The 12,750-nt window shown below is 37.0% G+C and overlaps 1 protein-coding gene across 1 annotated transcript; it reads right to left on the reverse strand.

Annotated features, from left to right (window-relative positions):
* Positions 1 to 4,342: 4,342 nt before the first annotated feature.
* On the reverse strand, positions 4,343 to 11,913 carry DNTTIP2 (deoxynucleotidyltransferase, terminal, interacting protein 2). Its single transcript, XM_010286230.1, has 6 exons — positions 10,199 to 11,913; positions 8,599 to 8,734; positions 7,728 to 7,823; positions 7,181 to 7,345; positions 5,939 to 6,048; positions 4,343 to 4,436 (listed from the first exon to the last, which is right to left on the reverse strand). The coding sequence occupies exons 1-6, from the start codon at positions 11,911 to 11,913 to the stop codon at positions 4,343 to 4,345; spliced, it is 2,316 nt and encodes a 771-aa protein (XP_010284532.1).
* Positions 11,914 to 12,750: the final 837 nt, after the last annotated feature.

Raw genomic sequence — 12,750 nt, forward strand, 5'->3', positions numbered from 1 at the left:
CGGCCCAGGGGCGCGCACTTCGGTGATGGTCCACGACACATTTCTGGTTATTTTCAAGCAACAAAACACGCCCCCAAAATGCAGTGGACTAAACTTGAATTAATACCATCTTTTCTTCCTAACTTACACATACCTGTAGATAGAAGATGAAGAGCCATTTTCATAACAGCAATCATATTAAAAAAATTGGGTGGTAAAACACAGAACAGTAGCAGCACTAAACAAACCTTGATTTTGCTCAGGACTGAATAAATTATAAATTCATCTGATTAATTATTCAATTTGTGGGTTTTTTGATAAATTATTTTTAATCCTGCACATGTGACTACAACCTCTTTTTCCAACTGTAATGATGTTTATTTAAAAGCAATAAAGGAAAAATCCACATAATTGAAATGAAACACACCATCAGGAACATTAACTATCACTGTTTTGCAGCACTGTAACCCACTCAAGAATACCATCTAGCTATAATATATATATAGCCCGTTACAGAAACATCAAACTTTCTCAGAATTTGCCGAGAAATAGCAAAAGCAAAACCTCTCTACATTAGCCCCATAAAAAGCAACTAAGTCAAATGACAGAAGACAAAAATGTTCCTCCTTGTTCAGTCACTTCCAGCAATGCATTTCAGTCCAAATACTATTTCCCTTTCTACTTTTTATACTTAAGGACAGCTTCATAAAATTTGCTTAGTTCCAAGTGAAAGAAATTTGAAGGCAGAGGCTTTTACATACACACATTTGCGTATGTTGCAAGCAATATTTACATAATCAATACTCTCAAAATGCAGAAGTTAACTAAGGGCTACAGTCCAAAAGACAAACGTGCAGGTTCAAGGAGCAGGGCATTTCCTAGAGGTAAGCACGGCAACAGCTCCTGCAGTACCTGCTGTGTAACAGATTCAAACGTGAACCCGAGTGGAAAAGTACAGGGACACAATTCCACAAAATATTTGTATGAAGAGGGTTTTGAGGAAAATGCTGCACAGACACTTACAGTATTTCAGAATGTATTAAGAGAATCAGGAGGAAAAAAATCAAAAATTATAGCAAGCAATATAAATTGGGTGGATGCTGCTTGTTTCAATCTTATGGAGTAATTAGAACAATGGGAAGGAAAGAGGCAGTCTAATAATCAACAATCATCCTCTTATATCTGACTGGATATGAAGAACATTTTGCTGTGAGGAGTCAACCAGTGGGGCTCCGGGAGATGTGCAGTCTCCATGCTTGTAGGTTTTCAAGACCTGATTGTGTAAAGCCGTAAGCAACCTGGGCTAACTCCGCTTCAAGCAGGAGGCTGGGGGGGACAGGCTCTCATGGGCTCTTCCAACCTGCACTACGGCAGGATTCCAAGTCTCAGCAAGGCTTACCTAGGTAGGCTTCTGTGATAAAGACAGGACTTCTTAAGAGATCAAAAATAGCTGTAACACATGGAAAATAGCAATGATAAGAAGACACCTTCAGTTTTAAGGAGACTAAGTTGACTGCAGAGAGAAGATTGAAGACCCCCGAAGAAGGAAAAAGGAAGACATGCGAACAATGAGAGAGCATGACAGAGAAAACCAAGAAGTATTTTACTTCTGTTCCTAAACTAGCCCTGCCTACTAGCAGCATCACACCAGCAACACCTCAACCACTTATTCCCTTTTCATTATAGTCTTTTGATTGCAACATCTAGGAGATGGGACTCTGAACTCACTGGGCTGCACAACCACTGCCCCAGGGGCAAGAAGAAAAACGAATACCTGCAAAACCAAGGGGAGCGTAAGAAACAGGAGAAAGGAATTACTACTGTCCGTACAAAACATTCCAGTGACATCCAAAACAGCAACAGGTGCATTTATATTAAAAATATCCACCATGGTACCTCCTGCCCTTTAATAGCCAGGAAATTTCTTGTTAATAATGGTTTATGTCAGTAAAAGCAGAATTACAAATTAACACAAATATTTCTGACAGCCATTAAAATAAAATACTACTTGCAATTTATAGGCAAGGTTTCACAAATGATGCTGGTATTTTACAAATAATTTTTTGAAGTATTTTGATGTATTTGAGTATTTTCAGAGAAATTTAGTAAGCTTATGCAATCACATGGTGCATTTTGTTTTTACCCTCCCCAGCAACTTAAAGCTTATGATAGTTTCCATCAAATTTAATTGAAAGGTAGCGGAGTCCAAAATACTGCCTGTTTACACTTTTATGGAACCTGGTACGCTCTTAAGAAAAGGTACACTCACTAGTGCCTTAACTAAAAGAGGCTGAAATACAAGCTCAGGCAATAGTTGACTGGCAAGCTGGGAAACACAACCTGCAAGTCCTACCCTGCAGCCCAGCAAACACCATCCAGTACATCTCACCTCTTGCTCACACAGAACACGGACACTTACTGGGCACAGTGCATGGCAAACCAGAAAACAATAGAAAAATCAAAGGAAGGGAAAGGATATAAAACATAAAACAAATCCCTCACTAGCTATGTTGTACATCAAGTAACTTCTGTAACTAGCTACTGAGCAGCTTGAGCAACAGCGAGAGTTGTTGCTTGCTGTGTAACACCAAAGCTTGCATTACTCTTTTAAGGTCTGTCCGAGTTGTACATTGGTTTTTGAAAGTGGCACTTGAACATGCCAGGATGCAACAGAATGACAACTACCTTGGTGCCCTGTTTTCTTTCCTCAGTGTTCAGTATTAATTTTTTGTGCCTCCATGTCTCATCCAGAATAACAGACACCATAGGTTTTTTTATTGGCTTTTTTATCATTTACAGAGAATCAAGATATTAGCATACATATAATTGTATTAGAATAGCATCTGCATGTTAGCTGAGACTTGAGGACAGGGGGTTCTACTTGCATGTTTGATACTTCCCAATTAATTCACTTGACTTTGCACACCATTCATCTCCAGGCAGTCAAAACTTTTTAAGGAATCTAGATTCCCGTCTGTCTCTGGTAGCAAAACATTATGGTCAACTTCACAAGAATATAAAAAACCCCAAAAGATCAGGGGAAAATTTCTTTCAAACTTCAGTTGGTGATCAATATATATATTGATGCTCTCATTGTAGCTATTTCTAGCACAAATAGCCAATCCTTAAAAAAACAACTACTTCTCATTCTCAATAGTAGAACTTTCATGGTTAAACATTGGTCAAGAACATACTTCTTGTGTAAAATCTGCAATCTTTAAAATTCAGGGTTCTTATGATAATAAAACAATCAACATCCCTGGTCCTCTGATAATCACTTCTTTCTTACCCAATCCACCTAAGAGAATGTAGTGACAGTTTCATTTCTTCTGTCACCTGTCTTTTCTGCTACCTAAGGGCAGTAACTGAGTTACACTGACTGTAACACCAATATAACCAGGTCATCAAACACCAAACAAACACCACAAACGTTCTCAGAGTCACAAAAGGTTATGAACCATCACTGAAGGGGAACTGAACTGATGCCACTCTGGTTCTGCAACAGAGCAGAGGCCTTCCAAACTCACTCTATTCATTCACCTGAAGAACTATTCCAAGTCAGCTACCAGACCACAATCTGCACACCACATCCTAGATAATGGACCCCACTGTCAAGGTATTTTCAAAAAAATCATTAGACAATTATCAAATGGTAAAAATCAATAAAAGCAACATATGACTGAATGTTAAAATTTTATATAAGTAACACACATTTGCATTATTTATTAAACAATATGTAATGTGTATATTCCTTACTATTTGTTTATAATTACTTATTATTTATATATATATGTATTATTTATAGTATAATATAAATACGTATATGTGCAGATGCTGAATTTCAGGACATTCTCAATCTTGTTATGGTCAGTGTTGAAATAAACACTTCACAACCAAACTATTTCTCAATATCTTCTATTACAGAATTGGCCAGAAGCACCTCTGACAAGTCATGGAAAAAAACTGTTCTGGCACATAATGGCTGCCAATGGGAATTACACGCATAACTTGAAACTGAATTTACTAATTCATTGATGTAAAGACTGAAGCCTGAGAAGACCACAGTCCATGAAGTTGTATTTTGTGCTCAGATTCAACAATATGCTTTCATGTAATTATTTTTTTAAGTAAACATTAATTTAAATAAAAGTTAATTTAATTTTTAAATCTAAATCAATTTAAATTTAGATACCTGATAATTCGATAAAGCTTCCTACCAAATTCTCACTGCAAGAAATTCCTTAAACCTTAATTTGCACATGACCTGCAATCTTAAAAAAAGAAAAAAACACCACAACCAAAGCATTCTGTAAAAAGTTTTATAACAAATAAGTTGTTCCAGCTTGTTATTTTTCTTCAAGTGTTAATTGCGAAACTTCTTCTTCTTCCGATTCCTCTTCCCTGCTGCAAAAGCTGCTTTTTCACTCATGATCTCCTGATACTTCTTTTTATTATATCTGAACAAAATAGATAATTTACTTTTAAGCATGATAAACCAAAGTTCAGGAAAGGATAACATGGAAAGTACTCTACAGATATAATTTGCCAAACTGCATTCTCTCATGTTTTCTGAGTCAGATTTCTTTAGTTTTGTACACTTATGCGTACGTAAAAGGAATCAATACTTGGATTAATAATAAATGCAGTTTTGGAAGTAAATTTGATTGAAGAATTACTAATTTTGGCATAACCGGGGTGTTCTTCATTGCATACACAATCACATTTTGGACAGTTTGCTAAAACACTGCTACTGCTCATAGTAGCAAGATTCATCAATTTCGACAATACTATGGACAAATTATACCCATTTTTATACTGCCCTCTCAGCAAACTCAATCAACCTTACTCTACTTAGGACTGAGTAAATTGAGATGAGATTAAACACTAAGCAATGAACAGGACAGTCTTACTGAACATGAGTTGCTAGCTCCTCTAATACAGATTCTTATGTACCTATACCAATTACAACAGATCGTTGCACATTGAGCAGTATTAAGGCATTTAATGGCAAGACTGAAACCTGGCAAGTATCTGCACTAATGCTAAAGTTATCTGCTTAAAGCCCTTAACTATCTGCACATAAATCAGCTGATCAAATTTCAAATACATTAATTGTTAAAAATGGCTTCTAATAAGTACCTTACAAATCAAGTCAAGCCAGAAAACTAGTTAAGAAATAGCTATACTAACTTGCCTTCCCAACATTAATAATTGATGTACAAGCCTGACATTAATGTATAATCCCAAATCAGGTACTACTTCCAAGAAAACATGTCATTATGTGACAAAAGAAGTGCAGATTAACATTATGTAATAACCAGTATCAAAAATGTATCAACTAAGGGATCTACTCCAGAAATTGTAGGTTAGGCAAACATTAATTAATCCAGTCATGTCCTTCAAGTAAGACTTCTAGCACTATTTTGATTCCTATGACAGGTGGCAGACCGACATGCTTATAAAATGAAGTCATATCAACTTTCATAGAATTACAGCTATCACTTTTCTATCAATTATGACAAGAAAAAGTAATCAAGTCTTTAAACAACAAAAAAGAGTGCATGCATAGGCATAAATCACTCATTCAGAGCTCTTGGTGTCTGGTGTAAGCCTGTGCAAACACTTATTTTAGAAGTGAGCCAGAATAAGGCTGACTCTTATCTCTTCAACACCAACATCATTTTAAGAGTGACTGCCAATAGCGATGACACTGGCGATGAGTTGGATAAAATCCCTTTACAGAGATGATAAAAATATGCTGCCTCTGTCTAATTATCCCCTGTCCCTTAGACCTTCTCAATGTCAGTGCTGCTGAAGTGCTAAAACAGACTAAAAAAAGTTTTCTTTGAAGTATAAAAAAATACCACATAAGGTGAATAAAAACAACAAAAAAACTGTATAGTTAAAAATACCCCTCTCTTACATAGGATGTTAGAATTGCAAAACCATTTTTAAATACCTTCTAAACTCAGAATCTGCAAGCAGCTCTTCAACAATTGTTCTCTTCCTTTGTTTCTTAGGGATTCGACTATGGTAGAAGTCTATAGGAGAATCAACCACAGTTCCAACCTAGAGAACAGAAATGAAAACATTCTTACTGTACAGCAAGATGATGATTATTTTGCCCTTTTTTTTAAAATCCTCAGTAACAAGCTTAAAGACACCTACAGAGAAGATCAGAATGGTATCTTAAGAAAGTACAAAATGTCAAAAGAATTAAGCAATGTTTTGCATGCAGTCACTTTTTGTCTCATTGTTTAGTGCACAGATGAGGGCCAAAGCTTTAAGACTGTACAATTTTCAAAATTGGACTGCTGCATCAACACTTCTTCATAAAAGAAGTCCAGTTCTTAACTCTTGAAAATTTTCCAAAGGAGGCAAATGAAACTCTTATGACCATCTTGACTCCTTCCTATCTCTACCATTGTGGCGGTTTTGCTATACGGCTACGCAGCAGTTAATCCGGCTCCAAATACAAGGGCTTCATCCTGGAATGCATCACATTTTTTCCAAATGGCATGTTAGCAGTTCTGATGATTCAGGTTAATAGTGGAGATATATGGAGTACGTTTGATGTAGTGAAAACAGACCTGCGCAGATCTCATTATGTGGAACACATCCGCCTAAGTTTTTCTATGCCCAGAAACTTCAAAACATACAAGAGCCACTCTCTGGAGTGAAGTGGTAGTATTTTGAGAAATGGAAACAATTTCCTCAAGCATGTTAACTATTCAAACAGGCATAAGGAGATGGAAGCCTATTTCTATAGTTTCTGCAGTAATTATTTTCTTTACGCAAACCATTTCCAAGCTGAGAGCTACAGCAGCAGAAATTCTGGCTAGCTGTCTCCATTCAAACTATAATAAGCTAGTAAGAAAATAAATACTAATTATTTTCTATATACTTGTTAAAAAAGGCTAATACTTTAAAAAAGCAGTGAAAAGCTAGTCCACTGAGGGTTCAGGATAAAGTCAGATGTTTGTTCAGTACTATGAGATCAGCCAAAGTTTAAAAAACACAGCGTACACACATAGGCAGTGTAGACTTAAGCAGTTCTAAACTGCAGCCAAGTAATCAAAATACTTTAATAATTAAGCTATGAAATTAAATAAACACAGAGGCTGCCTACAAAATAAGCAGGGAATAAGAATAACTGTTCAAAACTTCAGCTGTACAATGCCACCTTCTGCTGCTTCCTTACCTGGAAGTACTTGGGTAGACCATCTCTATCATTCTTCTTATAAAAATGCTTAGGGTCCAACGAAGCTCTCATCTTCAAAACTTTAAGATCATTTTTCAATTCACTTGTGATTTCTGGGGCTTTCATACCAAACCAACCGTCACCTGTTGTTTTCTCTCGCTCTGCCTAGGATGCAATACCAGGAATAATAAATTTGCATTCAGCAACTAGGACAGGGTTAGAGCAGTGAACTCGCCCCTCCAGAAGATGGATAAAGCATTTACAACGTAACTCTGTACCTTTAAAAAGTGTATTTTATGACCCTTATAGTAAGGTCATCAGCTCTGCAATAATGACAGATTTGTACCATCTGAGCACATTATCTTTCACTTCACTGTCCTTGTGACTAAAAGGATGGCTTTTCACAGGATGGCTGAAGGAAGACACGAAATGGCAGTTCATCATCCCACTTCCAGCGAGGCATGTATACGCACACAGTCCCAGCATGGGGCTTTGTACCAAGGTTTGTTTTGTTAAATATTTGAGGCATTATCAGCTCCTCACTTACCCTGCGCTGCTTCTTTAGCTGATGAAGCGATTCCCTGAAGGGTGGGACACATTCCTTTTTTTCAAAATCTGGAGTTATTACACTCTTCTGCAAGAGCTGTAAGAATTTTTTTAATGTTAGACAGTCATCTCACTGATAACAAACTTTAATCCTTCACTGTATGTATAGAACCTAAAGGAATCATGCCAAACCTAAGCAAGCATTATAATACAACACTTGAGCTTCTTTGATCCACAACAAAAGTCACAGGGATCTTTAAAACAGAACCCTAGCCAACAACAGAAATCAGCTGGCTAGCTCTGGAAGAAGAGATAACAAATGCTCTAGAATAAAGAGGGCTGTCATGGATGAACCTAAGACAACAGTCTCAACAAAAATAACACATTCCCTTTACCTCAAAGGATGCTTTTGAAATAGAACTGCCAATTCCCTATTAGGGAGCGTATAGACCTTTATCTACTGAAATTCATTCTTGCTGTGGCACACGGGGACATGGTTTAGTGATGGACTTGGCAGTGTTAACGGTTGGACTCCATAATTGTAAAGGTCTTTTCCAACCTTAATGATTCTATGATTCTGTAAGTATCTTGCTAGCAGACCATCAACTCCTGTACTACTAGGCAAAACTGCAGGCATAATCAACTTAATTTTATTTTACAAAATTTTTGTATTTGCAATGCTTTTCAGTTTCTGAAGTGTCACATATATTTAAATTCTTACCATTACAATCACGTGTTAGCCAAAAAGTATGGAAGTTCTCAGCAAACCATAAAATGGGATACTTCTTTAAAAACAAGTAAACCAACCTTATTAAGCTAACATTTTTTTGTTACAACAGTCACAGGTAACTGCATAATTGTAAACACATTACCTGGTCCTTCTTTTTCTCCTTCGATTGTTTAATTACACTCAATGTAGGCTTCTGTTTTTTTGCATCAAAACTAATATATAAACCTCCAAGCTTCTTCATATTCAAACCAGGGTCTATGCTGCTGGAAAGATGTAAACTAAAAGAGAAACAGTTAATGATTAGAATATTGTAACAAGCATGCAGCTAAACCTTCTACTATCCTCTGAGAGAGATAAACAGAAAAAATATTTTTTTTATTCTTCCCACCAAGGCTTGGTTCTGCAATGATTTTATGTCTTGGTACCTAGAAGAAATACGTAATTTAGAGGTGACTGAAGATGAGAGGGGGAAAAATGCTGTTATATAACATGAGTTTAGAGAACAATACCTGTGGAATCACTTCCACGAATCTTTCATATTAACTCCAATGCTGTATTCTTGTCTTAAGATATTACTACCTTCTATAAAACTGAGTTCTTAATTTGCTTAACCTTGCAAAAAAAATTCATCAACAGCATCCTCCTCTTATACACTGAGAAGCTTGCTAGCTAAAGAGAAAAAACTCTACAAAAGCACAAACACATGGGTGGTAAAAATACTATTAACTCTTAGTTAAAAGCATGAAGAAGCTAGAATTCATCGTAGGAATGTTTAAGTCCTTGTCTATATAACAGCACTAGGAATAAGGTTATTAAACATATCAAAGCTGGTATGTTTCACATTTTTTTCATTGCTTCATTCAAGCAGCCAAAGGCAATGTAGGTTAGCTGACTCAAAAGGTTTTTGATGACAAGGATGCTTACAAGCTATAAAATATTATGGAAAAATATGGTAATAGCGAAAAAGGTACAACAAATATTGATTGTAGCTTGAATGCTTATCAACGCAAGCCCTTTACAACTTTCTATTAAACTGTGAAAATCTTTTATTAATGCCTTTACATTGAACGCTTGGCTAAGAATTCTGGCCTACCTGAAGGCTTTAGAAGATTAACACTTATTTACTGAACCTGAACCGAGTATTATGCTTTAAAGATATGAAGCATATAAAGGGATTTTAGCAGGAGTTGGACTATAAGACCTCAAGAGGTCCCATCCAACCTAAATTATTCTATGCTGGGCTAATTTCACCTGAAGTGTCACCATCCCACAGCACAACAAGGATTGAAAACATAGAAGTATATGCGACTGTTTAGGATTAAAAAGCATGACCTAATTAACCAATGTGGAAGGAATTTACTGGTGTTTTTGTCATATTTGAACTAAAAAATCAATTGAATAAAACCGTGACCTGAAGGAATTAAGTCAGCATGACCAGTTAAACCCAGTTTCACTTTTTTTTTTTTTAAGGTGAACACATACAAAGGCCTCCAGATGCCTAAATATTTCAGACTTCTGTTCTGCTATATACAAGCCTGAAAAAAAAATAGCAACCAACACTGAATTTATGGACTATATCTGTATTTTATAATCTGTGCAACCCCACTTTCCACATCAATGTGACTTACATGATAAAAGACTACTCCCTCATTTCTTCCACATCATTTAGCACTTAATGTACATATTCTGAATATGCTTGAATGAAAAGCAGATTTGTTAGTTACTCCCAGGAAGATACTTACACGTCAATCTTATTTTTCAACAAATCATCATCTTCATCTTTCTCATCTTCATCAATCAGTTCCTCTTCAGCCTCTTCCAGATCTGAGGATTCACCTTTTTCACTTCCTTCATGCTTACTTTCAGCTTCACTATCTTGGTCTACCTGATCTAGATAATACTTTTGGCTGGAACTCATGCCAGGCTCAGTATCAATTACAAAAAGCCCTTCAGCATGCAGTGAACTGTTTTTTAAAGATTTGTTAAGGGAAGGAGTCCTCTCACCTGCCTCTTCATAACAGAGAGTCTCTTCAACTATATCTCTATCTGCCACATAACTATTTTCAGATTCATCACTTTCATCTTTGCTCAGAAATAATGCAACAGAATCTTTTCCACTGCTTGATCTTTCACTGCTGTGGGATACAGATTCAGCATATTCTCCTGTTTGGTATTTACCACTGTTGACACCGAATTCACGCATCCTGCATCTACCAACACTCTCAGATCTTTGCGCCATAGCTATGTCCTTTTGTGGGCTGCTCACTGCACTAGCTTGCTCATGTTTTCTTAATTTATCAGCATCGGTGAAAGACTGCTGTACATCTGCTGCAGCATCTGCTCTTTTGCATTCTGGAATTTTTTTACTTTCATTTGGTGTTATTTGCCCTTGGGATTCTAAAAATTGTTTGGGACTCATGCAATTGGTCAAAAAAAGATCCATACACTCCAATTCCCCCTCCCTGGCAAGTATTTTACTGTGTTTTTCTTGTATTTGGCTACATACTTCCTCTGAATCTACTCCAACAGTCTGTGTATTTTTTATTTCTTTTTTCCCAGGCGATGCAGTGTCACTTTGTCTCATTTTTTTAAGACTGCTGGGTGTCCCATAATTTAAAAATTCTTCTTTCACATCTTCACTCTGAGTTGTATTGGCAGATTTGGAAGAATGCTTGCTTTTAGGTGAACTGGGTTCTTTATTATCCTCAGTGACAGAGGAAGCATCTTCCATGTCAGAGGCAAGTTCTGCAGCAGGTGTAGAATCAGAAATTATTACTGGCTCAGATTTAACAGTGTCCTCAATTAAATTCTCATCTTCTGAAACAATTCTGTTTCCTTTCTCAGTCTGCTTAGAATTTTCTGCTTGTAATTTAATGTGCATACTCCTAGTAATTCGTTGGGTAGTGATGGACAGTTCCATCCGAGACCTTAAGCAGCATGACTCTGCATCAGAGATATCTTCGCTCTGGGCTTCACGAACTCTATCTGGCTGCAATTTCTTTTTGCTTTGCCTGCTTCTTGTAGTTCTGGTAACATTAGGCATCTGGACACCAGAAACAGAAGAGGAACAAGACTCAGCTTCAGAGACATCATCTTCATCTGGAATTCTGCTTAACTTATTTAGAAAAGCTGTCTTGTCATGTCTCTTTTTGGCAGGAGGATCTGGTTGATAAGGAACTACAATCTGTCGTCTTCTTGTTACTCTTACAAACAAAGGTGTCTGAAGACCAGACACAGCAGAGCAGTTTGATTCTGTTTCTGACACATCCCCATCAGCTTGTGGTTCAGCAACTGGTTTTGTTGAATGAACAGTTGTGTTCTCATTTCTAGTAATCTGCATCTCTAAGCTATCACTCACATCTGACTTTGTTTCTCCATGTTCCACCTCTTCAAACTGAGATTCCTCTATTACCTCTGGCCTACAAATGGATTTAGTTCTTCTTCTAGTCATCCTCATAGACACAGGAGTACTAATTTCAGCAGATGTCATCTACAAAAGGAGTAAAAAAAAGTGTGCTATTGACAGATAAAATAACCCCATAAAAAGGATGCTATACAAATTATGAAAAATATTCTTAAGCAAATCTACTCAAGCTGACAACATATGACATGTCTCTGTGTAGCCCTATCTATGTGGAAGAAGTGTTAACAAACCATCCCTTGCTTATCTGTTTGTCTACTGTCTTTTGGTTAAGGACAAGGACAGGAGAAGAAATGCACACATCCGTTAATATAAACAAGTATCTTCTCATTCTGAAAGGTTTGGCAAGCTGTCATGGGAGCAAATACAAAAGTGATGTTTAGAAACATTCAAAGATTTACTCAACTGTAAACCCTTGAAGCCTAGCAACTGGCAGAATGTGCCTCAAAATGGTTTTCATAACCAATGTTAGCAGTTTTAGGAACAGACTGGCCTCACGACAACTGCAACGCTAGGTATAATGTGCTGCTTTAACGATGCCTGTACACTACCTGACAAGCAATTCCAATTTTTCGAAAGAACTAACACTCCACAACAGCAGGATCTTCCCGAAACACAGAGCAATACTGCATCAACATATATCATGCCACCTAAGCAATCACCATCTATGCGATGGTGTTTGTACGTGTAGTGGAAAAGCCACACAAAAAAGATAAAATAACAGCAGTGCAAAACGAAAAAAAAAGGCAACCCCTCAAAAAACCCCATACCCTAAGATTCAACTCGCAACGTTAAATGGCCTAACAACCTACAACGGCTACAAGCCCCAACAGTAGAAGGCGGCGGCAGGGCCAGCCCGGGAGCTACGCAGCC

Source organism: Phaethon lepturus, unplaced genomic scaffold (assembly GCF_000687285.1).
Source record: "Phaethon lepturus isolate BGI_N335 unplaced genomic scaffold, ASM68728v1 Scaffold56270, whole genome shotgun sequence".
Lineage (NCBI taxonomy): Eukaryota > Metazoa > Chordata > Aves > Phaethontiformes > Phaethontidae > Phaethon > Phaethon lepturus.